At 50.5% G+C, this 23,354-nt stretch overlaps 2 protein-coding genes across 12 annotated transcripts in view; one reads left to right on the top strand and one right to left on the bottom strand.

Annotated features, from left to right (window-relative positions):
• The window catches only part of TNIP1 (TNFAIP3 interacting protein 1), a 68,803-nt gene extending 62,428 nt beyond the window's left edge, over window positions 1-6,375 (top strand). For 4 of the 11 annotated variants that reach the window (XM_037733631.1, XM_017515003.2, XM_037733629.1 and 1 more), the window contains 5 exons: window positions 1,189-1,314; window positions 1,829-1,894; window positions 2,609-2,800; window positions 3,932-4,028; window positions 5,575-6,371. In XM_037733631.1, coding sequence (XP_037589559.1) covers window positions 1,189-1,314; window positions 1,829-1,894; window positions 2,609-2,800; window positions 3,932-4,028; window positions 5,575-5,609 — 516 coding nt within the window. In that variant the 3' untranslated portion in view covers window positions 5,610-6,371. Of the gene's footprint in view, window positions 1-1,188; window positions 1,315-1,828; window positions 1,895-2,608; window positions 2,801-3,920; window positions 4,029-5,574 lie in introns of all 11 variants that reach the window. The other 7 variants (XM_017515000.2, XM_017514999.2, XM_037733632.1 and 4 more) reach the window with 7 other exon arrangements.
• A 936-nt stretch (window positions 6,376-7,311) lies between these two features.
• On the bottom strand, window positions 7,312-15,764 carry GPX3 (glutathione peroxidase 3). Its single transcript, XM_017515006.2, has 5 exons — window positions 15,442-15,764; window positions 10,743-10,896; window positions 9,227-9,344; window positions 8,764-8,863; window positions 7,312-8,387 (listed from the first exon to the last, which is right to left on the bottom strand). The coding sequence occupies exons 1-5, from the start codon at window positions 15,526-15,528 to the stop codon at window positions 8,163-8,165; spliced, it is 684 nt and encodes a 227-aa protein (XP_017370495.1). The 5' UTR covers window positions 15,529-15,764; the 3' UTR covers window positions 7,312-8,162.
• Window positions 15,765-23,354: the final 7,590 nt, after the last annotated feature.

The following is a 23,354-nucleotide window of genomic DNA, read 5'->3' as shown; positions in this document are numbered from 1 at the left end:
AGCCGAGATCGCGCCATTGCACTCCAGCCTGGGCAACAACAGCAAAACTCCGTCTCAAAAAAAAAAAAAATAAAATAAAATAAACTCTAAATAAATGAATTTGAAAGGGAGCTTTATATCACTACCGTAAATGGAAAACCCATTCATTATTTGTCACAAGTAGAAAGTATCTGTAAGCAATAAACACAATAAAAACAAAACAATGTTACTAAACTCCAGCCAGATACTCTTGCTGGATGAAGGCTCTGAACTAGAGTTCCTTTCCCCTTTATTTAAAGGAGATTGAATACTAGAAAGGTATTAAAGACCTGCTAACCCTGCGGGACACAGAAGGATTGGGTTGAAAGGAAATGAAAAGTGATGGCTCTGCCATTGTCTCTATGCTATTTAATCCTGTGCTTTTGATTCTCCTAAACCATCTTGAACCTATCCAGTGTCTCGGCTAATCTGCACTACAGGCTGAGACAGAGGCAGGCCCCTCCCAGCCCACCTAGCAGAGTTTGTAGGGTGCCTGCTCTCAGAACCAGCAGATTGAGACTCCAGTCTCCACCACACTCTGGTTCTGTGCTCACTGCCCCTGTGGGTCTCAGTGGAGTGAAAGGATTGCACTGGTTGGTAGCTTTCAATCTTTTTTTAAAAAGCCACAGATCCGACTGGGCGCGGTGGCTCACACCTGTAATCCCAGCACTTTGGGGGGCTGAGGCAGGTGGATCACGAGGTCAAGAGATTGAGACCATCCTGGCCAACATGGTGAAACCCCGTCTCTACTAAAATTACAAAAATTAGCCGGGCGTTTGGCACATGCCTGTAGTCCCAGCTACTTGGGAGGCGGAGGTGGAAGAATCGCTTGAACCTGGGAGGTGGAGGTTGTAGTGAGCCAAGACTGCACCACTGTGCTCCAGCCTGGCGACAGAGCAAGACTTCATCTCAAAAAAAAAAAAAAAAAAGCCATAGATCCTTCGTTCCAATAAAGTCCTACTTTGAAGCCCAGAATGTAAGATAGAAGGACACAGAACTACTCTGTTTGAAGTTGGGGGGGCTGGAGGTGTACCTGTCCCACTCCGCATGACGACCCCCAGCTCCGCCCTCTGTGACCCCAGCAGGAGGCATGGGAGTCCGTGCCTGAGGAGGTGGGAACCCCTACTCAGAATGGTCACCCTCCCTCTCTTCACCCACCCTCCACACCAGGTGAAGATCTTTGAGGAGGACTTCCAGAGGGAGCGCAGCGATCGTGAGCGCATGAATGAGGAGAAGGAAGAGCTGAAGAAGCAAGTGGAGAAGCTGCAGGCCCAGGTCACCCTGTCGAATGCCCAGGTGAGAGTGGCTGGACCCAGGAAGGGCAACTGGTCTGTCCTCTTGGGGAGAGGGGGTATGGATTGGAGGGCCCTGGTGAGGCTGGACATCAGCACACTCACTGGTTCTCTCCAGCTCTGCAATCGTGTTTGACCTCAGCAAGGCCCTTTCCTTCTCTGACTCTTTCTTTGTACAATGATGAGGTTTACTGTAAGATACCTCCACCTCTGACTTTCCACAGTCACTTCTGGGGCTTTACTGTCACAGAGTGGAACTAAAAGATGTTAGCACGGAAGCAGCGAGGGTCACGTAAAGCCTCTTGACCTGTACACAGACCACTGTGATGAGCAGGTGGCCTGTAGCAACACCCTGGGCTGTGCCTGGCCCTCCGGGCCCTTCCCTGGGGCCAGGTCAGGCATGGTGGCCCAGAGGGAAGCATCAGCCAGTCAGCGCTCTTGGCTGGTTAGGCCCTGGATCCAGGCCTGGCCAGAAACAACCTGTGCGGACAGTCTTCTCTCCCTCCCGCTTCTCTCAGCTAAAAGCGTTCAAAGATGAGGAGAAGGCAAGAGAAGCCCTCAGACAGCAGAAGAGGAAAGCAAAGGTGAGGAGGCTTGAGGGAGGTGGCAGCACTGACATCATCTTACCTTCCTCAGGGAGCTAGCCTGATGGACACGGTATGTGCTCGGGCTGGGACATTGTCTGCCAGTTAACTGATGAGTTGTATAGGAAAAGTCTTAGAGCAGATTTGGTACAGCGGCAGTGTTCACAACGCATTAGCTGTCATCACTGTTGTTCCGTGCCCATGTGACTAGCCATCTCTGCCCGTGTATGAGCCTTCCATGTCCATGTACCAGCCTTCCATCCTCATGTACCCAACCTTCCATGCCCATGTACCCAGCCTTCAGTGCCCATGTGCTAGCCTTCCATGCCCATGTACCAGCCTTCCATGCCCATGTGCCCAGCCTTCCATGCCCATGTGTCTAGCCTTCCATGTCTATGTGCCCAGCCTTCCGTGCCCATGTACTAGCTTTCCATGCCTGTGTACCAGCCTTCCGTGCCCGTGTACCAGCCTTCCGTGCCCATGTCACAACCTTCCATACATATGTACCCAGCCCTCCATGCTCATGCAGCCTTCCATGCTCATGTATCCAGATTTCTGTACCCATGTAGCAGTCTTTCATGACCATGTACCAGCCTTTGGTACCCAGCCTACCAGCCTTCAGAGAGCCAAGGTTCTAATTAGAGAAAGGGAGATGAGATGGGTATCCCGTGCAGCCTGTTGCAGGCCAAAGCCAGATGTGAGCTTTTCTTGCAGGCCTCTGGAGAGCGCTACCATGTGGAGCCCCACCCGGAACACCTCTGCGGTGCCTACCCTTACGCCTACCCACCCATGCCAGCCATGGTACCACACCACGGCTTCGAGGACTGGTCCCAGATCCGCTACCCCCCTCCCCCCATGGCCATGGAGCACCCGCCCCCAATCCCCAACTCCCGCCTCTTCCATCTGGTGAGTCTGTGTCCCTCCCTTGCTCCAGGGCACATGCAAAGGCTGCCCCAGACACCTTCCAGAGAGGAAGGTTAAGTGAGGGGGTCAGAAACTGCATCCCTCTGAACTAAACAGCACTGTGGTGGCAGGTGGGTGTCCAGGGCCTGGCTCTGGCCTGCTACCCAGGGGCAGGGATCTGGCCACGATCCTGTAGGGCTGCTCCACAGCTGTTTGGGGTCACTGGTCTAGGATGGAGAAGTCTGAGTGAGAGTGCAGGGTGGGAAGGGGGACTCCCTCCAGGCCCCGGTCCAGGGGTATCAGAGCCTCACCGTGTTTCTCACCCTTTCCTTTCCTTTCCCTTTCCTCGCTCTCTTTTTTCTTTTCCCTTCTCCTTTTTTCTTTTTTTTTTTGAGATGGAGTTTCACTTTTTTTACCCAGACTGGAGTGCAGTGATGCGATCTCGGCTCATTGCAACCTCTGCCTCCTGAGTTCAAGTGATTCTCCTGCCTCAGCCTCTTGAGTAGCTGGGATTACAGGCATGTGCCATCACACCTGGATGACTTTGTATTTTTAGTAGAGACAGGGTTTCACCATGTTGGCCAGGCTGGTCTTGAACTCCTGACCTCAGGTGATCCACCCACCTTGGCCTCCCAAAGTGCTGGAATTTACAGTTGTGAGCCACTGCACCTGGCCTCTTTTCCCTTCTTACCATTCTTCCTCCAAATACCTGCTGTCACTTGTCCCCTTTTCTCCAGTCCCCTGCCACAGCCCCACTTGAGGCATCCCAGCTCTCCCCTGGAGCATTACAGAAGCCTCCTGCCTGGCCTCTTTTTCAGCTTCTTCCACATGACCGTTCTGGTATACATCTTTAAACACCAGAGTATAGTGTAGTGCTTAAGAAATTGGCTCTGGATTTACAAAGACCTGGGTTCAAATCCAAGTCTGGCCATTCTGCTTGCTGGACACCTTCAGCAATTACTTATCCTCTCTGAGCCTCAGATTCCTCACCTGTGAAATGGGAGCGACAGCCTGGGTTGTCGTAAAGATTCAATTATACTTGACTAATACAGATTTAGTACTGTCCTGGCACAGTAGGTACAATTGTAATTTTTGGGTGTGGTTATTGATTATTAAGTACCAGTTTTGTCGCAGCCGGAATACACCTGGCGTCTACCCTGTGGAGGGATTCGAAATCCAAATCAGAGCTCCCAAGTGATGGACCCTCCTGCAGCCAGGCCTGCAGAACCAGGTGAGCCCCTAGTACTAAGTCTCGTTCCTCCCTGGGGGAGACAGCTTTGCATCTGCCAGCATTGCCTGAGATTGGGGATGATGTTGCTACTTTCTGATCTTGGTGGAGGAGAGGTCCAGCTTTCCAAAACAGTGTTGAAAGGAGAGTGATGGCAACTGCGGGGTGAGCGAGGTTGAGACCATTCATTCTAGTGCATTGTCTAAATGCCAGGCATTGTACTAGGTGCTGTGGATGCCCGAGAACAGAAGCAGATACGGTCCTTGCCCTTATACAGCATAATGTCTAATGAGGGAGGCAGAAATGAATAAACAAACACCACACAGACAGGCTGCACTCAAGTGCCCTAAAGGGGGAAGAGCAGGTTTCTGTGGGAGCAGATGGCAGAAGACGCCGACGTAGACTAGGGGCTTAGGAGAGCTTCCCATAGGTGGCAGCATTTGAGTTGAGACTCTCAGAATGAGTGGCACTAGCTAGGTGGAAAGGTAGGGGAGAAGGATGCTTTTCAGAGAACACGATAAATGCAGAGGCCTTGGTGGGAGGAGGGGGAAGAAGGGTAGCCGATCTGAGGATCTGAGGGAAGACCAGTGTGGCTGGAGCCAAGAACAAGGTGGGGAAAGAGAGGGGCAACGCGGGGTTTAGGGATGCGGCCAAGTCCTGACCGTGCAGGCCTGCAGAGTGCAGCGGGAAGCCTGCGTCTCATCCTCAGCATAATGAGTAGTCATTGGACATTTTTAAAGCAGAGTGGCATGACCATATTTCTGTTTGAGAAGCTCCCTCTGGCCGTGATGTCCACCCTGAAAGCCTGAAGGGCGTGGAGCTGTGTCTGCTAGTCGAAAGACTGGGACCTTAGCGACTGCTGTTTCTCCCTGCAGAGCTCTTACAGGGCACAAGGCACCACCTCGCCTGTGGGACTTCTGGGCACAGAATTAGAACTAGTGGGTGGGAATGACAGGGAGACCCAGTCCATCACAACATGAAGAGGAACTTTCTAAGGGACACAGTTGTGCAGAAATGGAGCCAGCTCTGCCGGAGATAATGAGTGTCCCTGTGTGGGAGTACAGGCCATGGGACCTTGGAGGGAGTATGGTTTGGAGGATTTGGTGATTGGAAGAAGGGATTGGACTGCTCAGTCATTTTCTGTGGTTCGCTGAAGATCCCTACAAGTTCAGTGGAGCCCCTTGAGTGGTAAAGGGTAGTTTAATGGGAGGGGCTCCCTCCCCAGAACTGCTCCACTTCTAGGGTCTGGAGCAAGATGGGGTTCAAATCCTAGCACCACCGCTTCCTGGACCTGGAACTACGGGCAAGTCATTTTAAAACCTCTTAGTGTCCCAGTTCCCTCTTTTACAGTGGGATAATAATCTGCCTTCTTTGTAGGGCTGGGTGAAGATTACATGACCAGTGTACCTAAGGTATTTAGCCCTGGCACCTGGTAGCACCCAGGAACCCTAGCTGTTATTTTCACTGTTCCTGTATTGCATTCTATAAGAGACTTTGAAACTCAGTCTATCACATAATCATGAAGTCCTCAAAATTTTTGTTTATTTAGAGTCTGCAAAAAATGACCGTGAGGGGCCTCAGTGAGACCAGATTGTGTCATTTGGCTCCACCTTCATCTTGCAGAGCCAGCTGACCTCAGATTGCCGAAAAGCTAGAAGTCACATGCACAGTGCGGCCAGAGCCTCAACTGGATGAGAGGCCGAGATGGGTGGCCAGCTTGTACCCCAGTCCCTGAACTGAGCTGTTTACAAGACTAGGGAGGCTCTGCCCAGAAGGCTTTCATTTGCACTCTGCTGGGAGTGACTGGGAAAAACTCACTACCCTGCTGCTGAGTGAAGAGAGACCTCATCCAGCTCTGACCTGCCATCTACTGCAGAAGCCTCCAGGAGCAGCAATCCTAAGAGTGGGGGGCGGCCAAGACCCCCTTCCTTCACAACATCACAGAAGTGGCTTCAGGCCCTCTGGGTGCCATGACCAGTTTGTGTGTATGTTTATTTTTTTGCTTCAAGCTCTGTAGCAGGACCTGTCGCACGCACAGCCCTACCCCTCTGTGAGGAGCTGTGGGAAGTGTGGGATTGTCTCCGGAGCAGAAGAGAACGACAGATGTTCTGACTCTGGGGCCCTAGCCACCTCCACTCACAGTAGCCTCGCTGAAGCCATCACAGATGGGAGAAGGCCATGCCAGCCACGTCTGCTGAGGGGCCCCAGCCTGAAGCTGCAGGCCCTGAGGTTCAGACCCTTGACCCTGCAGCTGGAGGCCTGTGGTGCCAGAAGCCCGGATTAGGGTGGCTGTCCATTCCTGGATAGCTATTTGCACGAATCATGGACATAAATCCAAGTTGAAGATCAATATTCTGTGACTTGTGTTCTTTTATGCCCTAATGTTCCTCTGTCAACCCCCTGCTTTCCTGGTCCTTCCATCTATTCCCCTTCCCCCCTTTCCCTGAGAGGGTCACTGTTACTCTTGGGTAATGGTGACATATCAGGGCCTCCCTGAGGGTAGGGCAGGCCAGGACTCAGGGGACTTGGGTTTAAACTCTGGTCCTACCCCTCATCAGGAGACCTGGGGCAAGGCCTGGCCCTTCTGTGAGCCTCAGTTTCCTCATCTGTCAAACAAAACACCTCGTCTTAACCTTAGCTGAGTTGGAGAACTGTGGGAGGGAATGACAGTAGGTAAGAACTGGTTTTATAAACTCCAAATGCTGAGTGGAGAAGCAGAGTGGGCCAAGGTGGAAGCCAAAAAGCAGCAACCCAAAGCAAAGCATTCTCTAATTTCTCATTTTTTTTCTTTTTTAAGAGACAGTCTCACTCTGTTTTCCAGGCTGGAGTACAGTGGTTACTCACAGACTCAATCACAGCACATCATAGCCTCAAACTCCTGGGCTTGTCAAGGGAGCCTCCCACGTCAGCTTTCCCAAGTAGCTGGGGCTACAGGGCTGCGCCACTGCACATAGCTATTAGGTTGCAAAAGTAAATGTGGTTTTTGCCCCTTTTTCATGGTGGCGGGGAGGGGATTCCCTCATGAAGACACCACCTCTGACGTGGGCTATGTGGTCCTCGCTCTCACATCTGCCTTGGCCGATCACAGGGAGAACTGTGGGATGGGGATGTAGCTTTGGATTTTGCCATATGGCAAAAACCGCAAATACTTTGGCACCCACTGTAAAAAGTGTTTTTGTTGTTTTTGTTCTTTTGTCATCCTCTGCACTTTACCCTGCCCCACCTTCTGCTCACTCCCCCCCCAGGCGGGAGTGGCCACCAGTGAAGAAGCACCACACACATAGGCTCAGCTGCTGCAGAAAGGCTTTTACTGGGCAGGTGGGGTGAGTCTCATGCCAATGGACCAGTGAGGGGAGATGGCACGTCCTCTGAAGGAGCGGAGGTGGCATCCCTGCCCAGGGGCTTAACCTGAATGCACTAAGGGCTGGCCCCTTAGACAGGCTCAGGGGAGGCCCGCCCACAAGGGCTTCGGGCCCCTCCCTCATGAAGATGCCACCCCTGACATGGGTACGTGGCCCTCGCTCTCACATCTGCCTTGGCTGATCTCAGGGAGAACTGCGGGGTGGGGATGTAGCCTTGGGAGGGCCCTTCAGGAAGGAGGAGGGGGGTTTGGGCAGTGTGGTAGACCCAGAAACTTCTGGGGATGTCAGTGGTAGTTACTAATATTTGGAGGCAGTGGGAGATGCTGGCCCCAAGGTTGAGGTATTGGAGCAGAACAATTGGACCTAGAGCTGGTTTTTCCTTTGGGTTTAGGTGTAAGTGAACTATTATCATTGGAATGGAGAACTGGAGAGAAAGGGGTGTTATTCTCCAGCACTACACAGCACACAGCTGCAGGCACAGAGATGGACAGACATTCCCAGATAGACATACAGGTAGGCATGTGGCTGTTCACCCATGCACACACACACACACACGGTCATGCATGCCTGTAGGCAAGTGAATACCCACATGCACCCACACCCACATGCCTGGCAGTACAGACATACGACTGTATGCATCCATTTGTACCTGGCTGGGGCCTTGAGTGATAGGAAAGGGGTCTGTGGTGGACAGATAGTGTGGCTGGAGACACAGATTCCTTCCTGAACAAAGTCCCTCCCCTACTTGGTGGACATGGGATGAGACGGGCTTCAGTTACTTCCTCTTGACCTCCTGGGCTGCCTGCCGGTGCCTCATGTATAACAGGATGTCCATCTTAACGTTGCTGACCGTGGTCCGGTGGTGCCAGCGCATAATGGGTATACCATCTGGCCCCACCAGGAACTTCTCAAAGTTCCAGCGGATGTCATGGACCTTCATAGGTTCCCAGAAGAGGCGGTCAGATGTACCCACGAGCTCCGAGGTGGGAGGACAGGAGTTCTAGAGCAGGGATGAAAGGAGTGTCAACCTTGCTTGGGGCCCCCCCGGAAACCCTCTTCCTCCCCAGGCCTTCCTGGGGTGGGAGAACAGCCTGGCCCTGAGCAAACAGCTAGAAGACTGACTGCCAGCATCAGCTGTGGCTCTAGAAGATTGTGAGACCCTCAGCGTGTTACTCTGGGTCCTCCTTCTGGGCCTTTCCTGTAAAATGGGCTGATGGGACCCTAGGCAGCGTCTGCAGAGCCCTCTGGCTGGAACGATAGATACCAAGAAATTCCCCAAGAGCCCAGGAGCAGGGGAGGTGGCATGGACCTTGACAGTGTGGGCTGGAGCCAGGAGGGGCTGCAGCCTCTGCCAAAACAGGTGGCAGCTCACTCACCTTTAGGAAAGTGTAGAATTTCTGCTCTTTCTCTCCATTCACATCCCCTTTCTCAAACAGCTGGAAATTGGGGACAAAGCCCCCACCTGGTCGGACATACCTGTTGAGGAATGTTCTTAGGTGGGTCCCAAGGAGATGGGCACAGGCCTCAGAAATGAGAGGAAGGGACAGAACAGGGAGGAAGGGTTGGGAGTCTGGATTTATTCCAAGGTGGGCAGCAGAAGCCAGCGAACTGCAGGGGGGTAGGCATAACATGAATCCTCAATCTTCTTTTCCCACCTGGTCCCTTCTCAGTGTCCCCCCCACCTCGGTGCTCCCCTGGGAGGTACATCACAACCAGTCGTCCCTGTCCAAAGGAGAGTGGTTCTTGGTGGCTAATAAATGTCCACCAAGAACTGGGGCTGATTCAAGACACGTGGGTTCTGTGAAAGGAGCTTTCTTAGAATGCTGAGTGAGCACTCACTTGAGGCTGGGGAGGATCTCCGAGTTCTCTCCTGGTTCCTGTTTTCCAAATTGGTTGCAGGGAAAGCCCAGAACGACCAGACCAAATGGTGCAAGCTCTTCCTGTAGTGCATTCAGTTCTGGGCCAAAGAAAAAGAGCGGACATGGGAGTATCTGGTGAGGAGCCCTGTCTCATCCATACCACTCCCCGGCTCTCCCACTGTGCAGCTGAAACTACTGAGGTCCAAGAAAGGGAGGGACTTGCCCAAGATCACAAGTGAGTTCATGGCAATGCTGGGACTCAGGTCCTATCCTCTTGACTCTAATCTGGATGGATTAGAGGTTTTGGGGAAAAGAATAACACCCTTCCCCAAATCAGTTGTCAGTCACCTACCAATTGCCAAGGCCCTCCACCTGGGCCAGTTGGTGGAGCACTCATTTAAGGCCCTCAGGATTGAGTTTCCTGGAGCAAGAACTATCCAACCCTGGATAGAAGGCAGAGAACTTCTTTGAGGCTGGGTGGGATTACAATTTTCCCGTAATCTTTGGCAAATTAGGAACACTGATGAGGGCCTGGCCCAGGTCCCCAGTTTCTTCAGTGTCCCCTGGCCTCTCTTGCAGTAGCACCTGCCCCATCTCTTGCCCAAATGCACTCTGTTCTGTTTCAAGGCTACAGAGACGCATTCCAGACAGAGCACTCATGGCCACTGGGCCATGCGCCCCGCTGTCCTTTCACTTCCAGGAATTTGCCTGTGATTGACAGGCAGAGCATGGAGGGCCAGATTGCCCTTGCCTCCCTGACCCCTGCCAGCAGACTGCTCAGCACCAAAGCATTTTCCCCTGGGTGCACTCACATGCCTTTGGCTACCTGTTCCCTCAGCCTCTGCGCTCTACTACAGCTAGGGAGAAAGAAGTAAGCATATCAGGGGATCATGAAACCTGGGCCAAATGCCCCATTCTGCCACTAATAGCTTTGTGACCCTGCTTAAGTTGCGTCTTCACTCTGAGCCTTGGTTTCCTATCTGTAAACTGAGAAGAGGGGAAGGCCAAACTAGATCATCTTCAAAGTTTATTTTAGAGTGAGGATTAGAAGTATAGCCTTCCCCTTCATCCTGCTACACTACGCATACACTCTGGGGCCTCGAGGCAGTTGCCTGCTTTCCAGAGATCTGCCAAGAGAAGCGGCAAAGCAGATGGGGCTGAGGGAAGATGAGACATTCTCAGCAAGATGGAGCTCCAGTTACCATCTCGTGCTCCAGCCAAAAGGAGCTCTAAGCACAAACCATCCCTCTGCCTTTAGGGTGGCCCGGAGATGAAGTATATGGGGAATCTCCTAGAAAAGGTCCAAAGGCAATCAGACCTCAAGTTATCTAATCATCTTCGCAAAACTGTGGAGCACAGTGGAGCTGGGAAAAGGCACTTGGACTCTCATGATTGCTACCACCCTCCCCTCGACCCGCCATGCACCAGAAAAGCGCCTGTGATTGAAATATGCCGTACAGCCCCAAATAAAGCAGGGAGGAAGGGTGGGCTCTTACCAATGTACTGGCCCGTCAGGCCTCAGTAGCTGGCTACGTTGACAAAGAGGAGGTATTTGCCAGCAAACTGCTTGAAGGGGACGTACTCCTCCCCACTGATGGTGAGGGCTCCGTACTCATAAATGGTGCCGCTCATGCCGCCATGGCAGTCCACCTGGAACACAGAAAGGCCATAGAAGGAGCAGGTAGAGCTGGAAGGGAACTTGGACATCTCCATTTTCAAAATAACGAAAGATCCCAACAGAGAGAGTGACATTCTCAGCAAGAATCTCAAAATCATCACCAAGAATTGGAACTGGACCAGCACTGAGGTCTCCTAATTCCTTATGTATTCCTAATTCCTAATGATTCTGAAAGCACTTAATGAGTGCTTATTAGGCACTTAATATTAAGTGCCTAATAAGCATTTATTAATATTAAGTGCTTAATAAGTACTTATTACGACTAAGCACTTAATAAGTGAGTGCTACGGAACCCTGGAGAATGGCTTCTTTTGCAAATTACTCCACATCACATGTCAACTTCAGAACATTTATGGAGCGCTGAGAGAGACTACCCTAAAGCTCATAGCTGGGTTCCTGGAGGGGCTGATGGAGACGGGTAGGATGGCTGTGGCAATAATCCAGGCAAGTGAGGATTAGAGCCTGGGCTAGGCCAGTGTGAAGGAAAAACTGAACGGAAAGAAGGAAGAGGCAGTATGGACATGGCGATTCGGGGGCTCCCAATCTGGAGGACTGGAAAGATGAGGCTGTTGTTACCAAACAGGGAAGCAGGCGTGGGGGAAAGGCCTGTGGTGAGGTAGGGAAAAGCAGCAGTACCTGCACGTGTGAATGTTCTGTGTCTGTGAGCAGGTTGGTGACAACCCTTATGCCTTCCTCCCTCCCCAGCTGCTGCTCACATCAGCCTCCAGGACAAGGAGGGGCAGAGTGCAATGGACCGTGGGCTGGGAGACCCGGGCTCCACGTCCCTCTGCCATTAACTCCCTGTGTGGTCTTGGACTGGCCCTTTCTTTTCTTCGGACCTGAGTTTCCTCATTTATAAAATAAGAACCTTGAACTGAATCAGCTCTTCAACCAGGTCAACCATGATGGCTTGATAGGATCATGATCAGTGGGGGAGGGGGGAATGAGGTCACTGCTGGCTAGTAGGATATCTCCTATGAGCTTACTCTGCCCCTACCTCATCCCTGACACAAACAACAAGACTCTGAGACTACTCTTGAAAGGATGTCATTGCATCATTGACACAATTCGGCAGGTGGGCTTGTTGTGATGGGAAAGGAAAAACCTTGAAATCATTGTACAGGGTGGTCTTTAAGGTCCTTTGTGGCCCTGATATCCTTTGAGAGGTGGGCAGACAATAAACAAATGGAATGCAAAGTAGCATTATAGACCAGGAGAGGGCAGAGACAGGTGGCTGGAGTTAAGAGAAGCAAATTCACACCCTCTCTTCCCCTCAATTCTGGAGAACTCGGTACCTGGGCCTAACCAGGTGAAGGGAGTGACCCATGCTGGCAGGGCCTGGCCCCAGCAGGGTGCACAAGAGCTGGCTGTGTCCTGAAGCAGGCCTGCTGAGCCGGGCGGGGCTGCGCTTCCTCCACCAGGCCATTCCCTGGCAGCTGCAAGCTCTCTTCTTGGCTCTGGGTACGAACTTCCTGCTTTACACGAGTCTTATATTCCACACCCTGTGACTTTTGGTGGGTATTTGAGGCAACATTCCTCCTGTCCCTGGACCTTCTTATTCCCAGCCACGGCCAGTTCCACTTTAAAATGCAGACAAGGTGGGGCACAACAAATACAACCTAGACAGCCACAAAGGTCTAGTGGCTAGAAAGCCAGGCATCTCCATAGCCTCTCCACTTTTTTAACTCTGCCCTGATCCAAAAATGAACTCTGAGACATGGAGGAAAAAAAAAAGATGACAGATTGTCCAAATAATGGGATCTTGTAAACAGAAGGACCAGCTTCTGGGCACAGTTTCAGGTTGGGGGTGTGGCAAGGAGAACTCTATTTCATTAGGTTCTATATTTTGCTGGCTAAGTGGCCCTGAGCAAGACACTTTCACCGTCTGGGCATATGCTGTCCAGGGAGATAAGCATGCTGCTGCCCCAAACAGTTGTGAGAGTCTATTGGCAGAGCAAAACAGGCATGGAGTCTCTTGGAATGAAATCCCATTCAAGGGATAGTGGGGGTCAGAAGGTGGGCTGTGGGTAGAGAAGGCACACCTGTGCTCACCACTAATCACTGCAACTCAGTCCTCCATGAGCCCCCTTCCCTCCTCTGGGCACATGGAATCCCAGAGCACTGCACCTGAAACAGTGGCTGGAGGACATAAAGGTGAGAGGCCATGATGGTGCCTCAGTCCTCCCAGAGCTGGACAAGATAGGAGGGTTCCCATGGCTTGAGAGTTGGATCAGGGGACTCAGCCAGGACTCTGGCTGGCTGGGTCTGTGGTCTTGTGTCTTTCTCCTCTACCTTATCACTCCTATCAACATGATGCTGTGAGAAGTGGTCTGGGAGGCAGGGGACCTGAGTGCTGGGCTTTGCTGTGTCTCTGATGCCACGTGACCCCCTTTCCTGGGGCTCCGACTCCTCCATTGTAAGATGGAGTCAGGTTCAGGGCTGTCTTAAGGGCCCTTTCCCTCTGTCAGCATGTGGTTCCATGATTCTCTCTGCCAGGTTTAGTCACCTAGAAACCAGCGGTTACTAGGATCCCATGCATATCACCAGCTGTCACTCTTTCCAGCTTCTGCAGTCCTTTTGTAGAGCAAGGACAAGGAGCCTGGGCAGCCTGAAGCTGAACTGGGGAGGTGATGCAGCCAGAAGAGGAGGACCCCATTTGTTCCCTAGCCCCTCCCTTTGAATTGGGAGGAGGCAAACACCTCTCTGGGGCTGAGTCGCCTTTTGTCCATTGCATTCTCCACATACCCCCCTAACCCTATCCCTTTACTCTGGGGTTGGGGGTGAGGTGAGTGGTTGGGTCCTAACCCAGAGCTAAGACATCTCAACTCAAAGAACTTGGGAGCAGAGATGGGTATGCCCAGGCTTTCATTAGCCAGTAAGTCCTGGCTGATTGCGTGTGATATGATCATATCTCACCCTAAAACTTTCTTAGAACATACCCATCCTATTCTCTCTGAGTCCATTTATCCCCCCATGTCCCTCAGAGTTCTACAGAGAACACATAGCTACGATGAGTTATTCATGGAGTCCACGTTCTCACCACTAGCCTTCTTGAGGCAGGGCCCAATTGTACCTTCTTTGACTCTCTCAAAACTGAGAGGTTGGGACTGACTCCATGGTGCTGGCCTGTCTATGCCCCACCCGCAACCTCAATCTTGAAAATCGACCCCATTCCTGATCTGGAAAATGTCTTCTGGGTTGGGGATTAGGAACAGGGATGGATTAAAAAGGAGGGGACTTGGATGAAGTGGCTTCGCATACATGTAGACTGAGTCCAAGGAGGCTGATTAATGGGATTTAGGCTGAGGACAGAAAGGGGGTGAGTGACATGGAAGGAACCCAGGGCTTGCAATGGGCTTCCTGAGAAGTGGATAGGAAACGAAATCCTAGACTCATAAGATCTTAATTAAAGTGAAGACCCAGAGGATTTTAGAAACAAGCTCAGAGCTTGCAAATGTGTGTGAGCTAGAGACAGAAATCGCTCTCTTTGAGTCTACCCCTACACCTGGCTTCTGCCTCCTTCCCCACCCACTCCCACTCCCTGGGAAGAGGAGAGGTCTACAGAGCCCACCCAATACATCCTATCCTGTCCAAGGAGATAAGCATGCTGGGTCATGCCACTCCTGGCCTCAGTATCCCCACTCCAGGTATGGGCCACACACCTGCTGGAAATAGACTGAGGCTCCAGAGAATTCTACCTCTCCTGAATTTGCAGTCCCCAGCTTTCTACCAGGTTTCCTCAGGCTAAGGAGGATGGTGGGTCCTGGGTAGTGAGGCTGCCCCACAGCAGGAAATTTCAGAGAATAGCGTGTGGCTTTTCAGCTTCTCCAAACATTCTGTCTGAAGCCCTCAGCTTCACTGTGCCCCTGGACTCCCACCCCCAAGCTCCCCCACTGCAGATGGATAAACGGGGGTCCAGGAACAGGTGAGGACTCAGGGTCCTGGGTGTTCTGCACTGTCACTCCAGAGCACTTTCTAGCACAGATCTCTGCCTCTTCCACCAACGCCCTAAATCCAAGTGGCCTGTATCATTCTTGGGCTAGAAGAGCCCCCACACCAGTTCTTAAAGACCAGGACCACCCAGCTGCCTCTCCCCTTTCTCCCTGTCTGTCTCCCTGGGAACTTCCACAGCCCACCCAGACGCCAGGCATTTTTTTCTGTGACGCCCTCCCTCTCAGGCCCTATTGAAGGGGAGCGGCTCAGGCACGGAGGTGACAGAGGTGTAGCAAGGCGACCCCTGAGGTGGCAGTGGGGAGAAAGGGCGAGCTCGCAGTGAGAGACCTTCCTCCCCAAGTCATTCCGCCCACTTGAAGCACCCGGTCTCGGCTCTTCAACAAATGGAACTGTAGACGACGACGGTCGGGGGTGGGGTCGCGGCGGCGGAGGGGCGGCCACGGGGGTTCAGGGCGTCCCTCGCACCTGGCGGGGAGCCTGAGAAGAGGGGTGCATTGCACTGAGCGCTGGACACCCAGGGGCTAGGTCTGTTCTCCTGGCCCCCGGCCCGGAGGCTCACTCACCTTCGACTTCACTTGTCCCCGGCTCTGCGGGACGAAGCCGGCCAGGAGCAGGGAGAGCAGGCAGGACGCCTGCAGCAGCCGGGCCATGGCGGGCTGGGAGCGCGCTCAGGGTCGCCTGAGCCGCTGCCTGATCCCCGGCCCCCGTCCGTCTGAGGTGTACGGCGCTCCCAGACACCTTTCAAGCCCTCGGGTGTGACCAATCCGCGGCCAGGCCTGGGCCTTTGCAGCCAATCGCTGGGCGGCTGGGATTTCAGGGGCGGGCACGACTCGCCCTCCGCTCCCCCTCCCCGGCCCGGGGCAACACTGACATAAACAAGTCTGGGCAGAGGTGGAAGTCAGGTCCCTGTGGACGTGGGAGGCGGTCCCTTCCTCTTTGGACTCCAAAGTGCGAATGAAGGCGGGCACAGGGGTCTACATTATAACCAGGAGAAGGGGGATAGTAGCACCCAACAACTGATAGAAGGCTCGATTCTGGGAAGCATTTCCTGCTCCTACAGTGGCTTTTAAAAACACCTCGCGATGGTCCTCTGGAAGTTGAGAGTTTAAAATTTCAGCAAGATCTGAAGTTAAATTTCCAGAAACACTAACTGTATGTAGGTTTAGTGCTTAAGAAACAAAGAGTGGGTGTCCTGGGATTTCGAAAACCCCATTCTGGGTAGGGCACTGGGACCGTAGGGACAGAGAAGGTGTGGTGCCTTTCCTCCCCATCGCCAGGGTCACAGCTGACATGCCTGTAGCAAAATACCGGTTAGCAACAGAAAAGCCAAACAGATTTATTTAGACATGAGAATCTTCAGAAATGAAGACCCAAACACTCAAGGAAAACTGCCTGTCTTTAGGCTTGGATTCTATGAAGGGCATGGAAATGCGCAGAAATGTGATTGGACAAAAAGGGAATAACCTAATAGTAACAGACTGAGTGGGAAACCCAGCCAGCCTTGTCCGTATTCTTCTTGGCCTATCTGTGGCCAAACCACCTTGTTTGGAAGCAGAAAATAAATTTGCTCCCTGTGTAGTCTTTAACATGTCGCATTCCCTCTCTGGGCCTCAGTTTCCCCAGCTATGTAATGATGGGATTGGTTAGTGATCTCTAATGCCCTTCTGACTCTGGCTAGATGACTCGTTTCTAAACTAAGTGGCAGACTGAGACCAGGGGTCCTTTGAGAAGAGGGCCCATAATCACCAAATGGCACAGGGCCTAGCACACAACAGATGTTAAATATTTGCTGAGTTAATTATTCATCACATTTTTTAAAAAATCTGCTTGGAACACTTATGATCAAGCCAGACAGTTCTAGGGCTGGGCTGTCTAAGTATGATCCTGTCCACAGCTGGGGAATGTGTTGGAATCAGTCTCAAATCTGTCTGGCCACCAGAGTCAACTGGGAAGCCTTTAATACAGATTCCTGGACCCCACTTTGAAATCACTGCATTAGAATCTCTAAGGGCAGAAGCTGAGAATCTGCCTTCAGACATGTTCTAAAGGTTATTGTGAGGCAGTTGGCCTGGCTGTAGGCTTGGTAGTGTGAATCCTAGGATTAAGTGCCTTCTTGAACTTTCTTCTGACCAAGAAATGCCTTGAGAAAACATGCTTTTACTATGAGTAAAGCTATTAACATCCCCATGGGAATGTGGAAGATTTCTCTCAAGTTTTACATTCTCTGCAAAGTCTTCTCACCTCAAACCACAGCTGTTGAAGTTGAAGGAACCTCAGAGGCCAGGTCTTTAGAAGAGTTAAAGCCTGGGAGCATACGAACAATGGCTGGCACACAGTATGTTCTCAATATGTTTTGTTCAGCCACCTCATTTCACTGAAGCCTAGAGATGAGGAGCAATTTACCCAAGTTCCCATAGCCAACTGAGGGCAGGGAGGGGACCAGAATCTCAATCTCAGGCCCTCTTCATGTTGTTCCGTTGTCTTTTGAGGTTCGTATTTACCCAAAGACAAACATCTGTGTACGCATCAGTTTGTCAGAAATCCATTGTTCATTAGCATCAGTAGGCATCTAGTGACCCTCAAAATAGGACCCTAGCAACATGTTAACACCATGAGAGATGCTAAAGTGCTTTCTCTCAAATGTGTTTCCAGCAGAGACCACCAGGGTGAGCGAAGGGAAGGCACCTAGGGTCACGCAAGTGCAGGCTGTCACCTGGCAGTGGGCATCTCTCTATGCTTTGTACCCTCTGTATCTTACTTGTCTCACCTTAGTCCCAGCTTTGGTGGTCTGTTTCTTTGGGGGAGACGAGAAGGAGCCAGAGACCTGAGATGCTACCCCTGGATTGCTGTAGAAAATAATAAAGTCACTTTCCTTCTCTGATCTCAATTGCCCACCTATTAAACAAGGGTCTTTGACAGTCTCTCAGTGGTGGTATCTGTGGCTCTTCGTTTTTCATTCATTCTTAATTCCTAAGGGTATAGTGAAAGCCTGAGTCGTACAAAACTGATGACCTGCACAGTGCGGTAGGGAGGCTGGGGGAGGCGGCCCTGCCATTAAGAAGGGCCTTCATGCTGCAGTCAGCTTCAAAGGAGGTCTAACCATTGGCACAAAGAGCATGACAATGAAAACAATGAGAATGAAACAATACTTCCCAATCTTTTCATCAACAACCTTTTAAATACATTCGGTTGACTCCTTCTCAGAGACCCTATGTTTTGAAAGATATTGTTCTCCACAGGCTGCTCTGATTGCCCTCAGGTTAAAGTCCAAATTCCTTAGCACTTCAGACAATGCCCTCGAAATCCATCTGCTTCTTCATCTTTTGCCACGCTCTCCATATTCTCTCTGCCTCCACTGTCCAGATATTTTTCAGTTCTTGCAGTCTGCCATTCTCCCTCACCTCCAGGTTTCACCTCTGCTGTTCCCTCTGCTTGGAACAGAGGTTGTCTCCCTTTAACTGGTTCTGGCCCACTCATTTTTCATGTCCCACTAATGTCACGTCTTCAGGAAGGAGTTTCACGGTGGTCCCTTGGTTTTCTATAGTTCCTAGAGTATTTGACATTTTCTACATCAACCCTTTGTTGTACTTTATCATCATTTCTTGTTTGTTTTCTGCACTAAATTATAAGATCCAAAAAGACACCAGCACCAGCACAGAGCTTAATACATAGTAGTGGCTTGATACATACCTATCAAATAAATTAATGTCAAATGAAACACTATTTGGCTTGTAGATTAAGGAAAGCTTCAAGTCAGCATGTTCTAACAATGTAGAGCCCGCAAGACTGGTCTGATTTCGTCTTCTAGTAAGATTCAAGACGTGTGGGTTATGCTGAGTAGGCTTGTCAAAGGAGAGTAGACGATTTGCACTGGGTAATATGGGAAGGAAGGGATGGAAAGAGAAGTTATAGAGGAATCATAAGCTAGTTTTGCTTCCAGTCTGAGAACCCGTCTTCTGCATCCCAGACAAGTGAGCACTCGGAACCTCTTTATCCTATTTGTTAGAGACCTCTACAGAGAGCTCCTACTTACCCATTTGGTAGGTGAGCAGAGACCAAAGATGACTCAAAAGGAAGTTTTTAAAAAAGTGCTGATGTATTGTGTCTTCAAGGATGATAGAACACAAGTTAATAATCTCAAAGGATTGTAAAAAGTTAACAATGAAAGCCAGCCCTATTATTGCTGAGTAAACGCTTCAGATTCTGGACTCAAAGATGGAATCAGCCACTCCAACCGATGAGCCTAGGTGGAAGCAGAAGTGAGGGCCAGCCTGCGTCACTTCAGTGCCAACCTCAAACAGTTGCCCTTGCTCTGCAGTCAAGAAGAAATTGCATAACCCAGGTAGGGCCCTGCAGCTGCCAGTTTCCTAAATAATTGGCACATTCGATCTCAGGGCCAGCCAGAAGACAGGGAGTTCATCAAGAGGAGAGGTGGGTGGCTGTAGTCTTTGCTAGTGAAACTAGTGCCTTCCAGACTCTGGGCTGCAGCTTCCTCATTTATGGAGCAAGGTGTTGGGCAAGTTGATCTCAAAGGACCAAGCTTCAGCATAAAGAGTAGCAGCCAGCATTCACTCAATATCCTATCCATACCAGGTACTGCCTTACATTAATTAATCTCTGCAACCTCATGAGGTAGCTAACATTATTGGCCCCATTTTCAAATAAAGAAACTAATACACAGAGAGGTTAAGTAGCTTTGCTTAAGATTATGCAGTTGGTAAGTGACAGAACCAGGATTCTGACCCACACATACTGTTCTGCTGTGAGTAGGTCTCTGTAAACCTACCCCTCCGCCACCAAAGTCAGAGGAGGTTGAGAAACTGAAGAAAGAAGCTGACATGCCCAATGTCGCAGACAGAAACAGTTATTAGGGACTTACACAGAGAAGCCATAGCCTTAGGTGACTGTGAAGTGAGATGGTGGATCCCTGAGCTGTTACCCCTCCTCAGCCCGGGGCTTGTAAAGCATAAGGCAAGGGGGATTTCCCTATTTAAAGGATGTGTAGGACGACTGAAGTGTGATAATATTAAGGTTGCTTTGACCTAGGGGAAATATTTATGGTAAGGACATGCTCTTACATAAGGAACACTAGATAAACTTAAAATCTTAGAGGCCTTGCTGGAACTGGGGTTAATCAGAAATCAACATGGTGAATCAGCATCCCAGATGGAGTATCTTTAGCCTTTGCATGTACTATCTTCAGAGCCCTTGCCATTAATCTCTAAGCCAATATAGCCAGCAGGCCATAGGGATGTGTGGCTATTGCATGCTTGGAGTGGGGCTGGTACAAACTGCACAGCCTGCCCAGGAGCAGTCGGGTTAGAGGGGAAGGGTAGACCATGGGCAAATCATGTGTCTACCTTTTTTGGCGGCTATGGCTGTTTACCTCAAATGGTTATTCTGAGTTTGAAATGAGCTACAACACTTAGTTCAGAGTCTGCAGATTACCACCCCCACCCCGTCCCCTGCAAGAGGGAGGGCTTGGATCTGATGTCTCTGTCTCTAACTTTCTTCGGACACACTTTGCCACCACCTGGCTGGGTAACTTCAGCTGAAGTAGGTTCACCTCTCTGAGGCATGACCTTCCCCAGTTGTTGAATGGAGGTCAATAATTTGTGCTCAGTCTGCCCGGGAAGCCTTGTAGGAGGCCTGATAGAGGTGGAGCTGAAAGTCACTAGAATGTGGACTCCAGAAAGGACTGAGGAATTGTTATATTCTTTTCCTTCCAATTTATTCTTTGTCTCCAAAGCCATGTCTTGTCTTGTAGGTGCCTTAGTCTCATATTGATGAGCCTTTTTTTTTTTTTTTTTTTTGACAGAGTTTTGCTCTTGTTGCCCAGGCTGGAGTACAATGGCATAATCTTGGCTCACTGCAACCTCCACCTCCCAGGTTCAAGCGATTCTTCTGCCTCCGACTCCTGAGTAGTGGGGATTACAGGTACCTGCCAACATGCTTAGCTAATTTTTTTGTATTTTTAGTAGAGACGGGGTTTCACTGTGTTGGCCAGGCTAGTTTTGAACTCCTGACCTCAGGTGATCCGCCCACCTCCGGCCTTCCAAAGTGCTGGGATTACAGATGTGAGCCACCGCGCCCAGCTCTTTGCTGAGCTCTTAAATGTACTAAACTTAGTGTCAGTTAATTCCACAGTTGTTCTTTAAGCACCTACTATGTGCTATGCACTGTGCCAACTGAGGATTCAGGATTCCGAGTGAATAAGACAGGACTCCTGCCCTCGAGGCTCTTACAGTCTGGCGAGGGGACAACACCCAACTAACACAGCTGCACAGGTGATGGATGCTGTCATTGGGAAGGTGGCACAGAGGAATTCCTAACCCAGACGAGCAGGGCCAGTTTCCAGTAGGAGTGACGAGTAAGCTGGGAAAGGGCAGAAGGGGTTAGTTGGGTGAGAGAGAAAAAGAGGAAGAGGTAGGGACAAAGAGAAAGAGTGATTGGGGCTGAGGGAACCACTGGATCAAAGGCTGGTCGGCCTCTTCCAGCCTTGATACTCCACGTCCTGTGTGGCTGAAATGGAAAGTCTAAGGTAAAAAGTGACAGGAGATAAGGCTGGAGAAGCAAAGAAGGGCAGGTGGAGAGGAGCCTTTCCAGCTTTGGACTTTGTCCTAAGGACAATAGACAGAGGAAGCTTCCCTACCCCATCACTTTGCTTCATTATTCTGTTATTGCTTTTTGTGATTTTAAATGATCTCATTCATTTTTTAAATCTACCTGTTTATGGCCTATCACATGTTCCTCCCAATTAGAATGTAAGTGACATGAGGTCAGAGACTATGTCTGTCTTACTTTCTCTCCTGTAACCTCAGTCCCTGGGAAAATATCAGGCACATAGAGAGTACTTGATAAATAGTTGTATAATGAATAAGGAACGAATGAATGAGAAAAAAGGACAAAGATTCTCTAGTGTCCCTTAAGCCTTGCCCTTTGTCTTCATTTAGGAACAAGCTTCTTCCTCCCCCAGCCCTGATGGGGAGGGAAGTGGCTTAAGTTTTGTCTCTTCCCTTCAGGAAGTGAAGAACAGGTGAGGGTGGGAGACAGACTGGGAAGAAGAGTCCAGGGTGCTGGCTCTGCAGCTGAATGCTTGACTGAGTTCAGGATATCAAGTTCCTTATTTTTTTTTAGACGGAGTCTTGCTCTGTTGCCAGGCTAGAGTGCAATGGCGAAATCTCGGTTTACTGCAACCTCCGCCTCCCGGGTTCAAGGGATTCTCCTGCCTTAGCCTCCCAAGTAGCTGGGATTACAGGCATGTGCCACTATGCCCAGCTGATTTTTTGTATCTTTAGTAGAGATGGGGTGTGACCGTGTTGGCCAGGCTGGTCTCTATCTCCTGACCCTGTGATCCGCCCACCTTGGCCTCCCAAAGTGCTGGGATTACAGACGTGAGTCACCGTGCCCAGCCCAAGTTCCTTTTTAAAGGGGTCTGTGGTCCATGGGAAATAACCTAGCCTTCACATTGGACCCCCAAATACTTTAGGGCACCTGGGGCAGAATTTGTTTTTGGTCTACTTCTTAGTCTTGCCATTGCACTCCAGCCTGGACAACAAGAGCAAAACTCCATCTAAAAAAAAAAAAAAGAAAAGAAAAAAGAAAGGCTAAGTGATGGTTTACCTCACGTGCTGGCTTATGACTGCCTCGCCATGTTGCCCATTTGAAGCGCATTTTACAGAGAATACAGCCTCTCCCCACACCCCTTTCCTAACTTGGTCCCAAGGATCAGTCTGTGGGGGTAGGCACTATTGCCTCACACTTCACTTGAACATTGGAGGATCAGAGAGACATTTTGACTGAGGCCACAGAGCTTGTACATGGCAGAGCGAGGTAATGAAAATGGGCTTTCTGATGCCCCATCAGTACTCTCCACCATAGCACCTTGCATGCAATAACTTTACATGACATAGTTGGAAACATAAGCCACATAGATGTAAGACATTATTTTTAACCACTTCCACCTCTCGTTCCCCCTTCTTTAACAAGATATCTCCTATTTTGAAGCCCCCTTTAAGCTGTTGCTACAGGGAGGCATTCTTTCCTTGGTCCAATCTGTTTCTCTTCAAATTCCCCCTCACACGCCCTCCCTTTTGATTATCGTGTGCAAGGAGCAGCACTGAGCTGGGACTTAGAATATCTGGGTCTTTGTCTCTCAGACTTTAACCCCTCACCCAGCTATTGTCCAGTGTGGACTAGATAATCTGTAACATCTTCTGATTTAAGCCCATCTGTGCGCCCGCTGGTACTAACTGACACCTTGCATGAGCAGAGCCGTAGCCTCTCTGGGGCAGACAGCATCTGTCATGCCTGTCTGGTCCATTGTGTGCTCCTAATGCTGCAGTTCTCTAAGCAGATTTATAGTCTCTCTCAGGCTTAATCCTCATTGTTAGAACAATACCTCTGGCCTTCCCCTGGCCTTGGTTCAGCAAGACTTCTTGCATAGGTTGCTAAAGCCAGCCTCACGCTGAAGAAA

The sequence above is a fragment of the Cebus imitator genome, unplaced genomic scaffold (genome assembly GCF_001604975.1).
Source record: "Cebus imitator isolate Cc_AM_T3 unplaced genomic scaffold, Cebus_imitator-1.0 Scaffold540, whole genome shotgun sequence".
NCBI classification, from domain to species: Eukaryota; Metazoa; Chordata; class Mammalia; order Primates; family Cebidae; genus Cebus; species Cebus imitator.
This window is presented reverse-complemented; position numbering and strand designations above follow the sequence as displayed.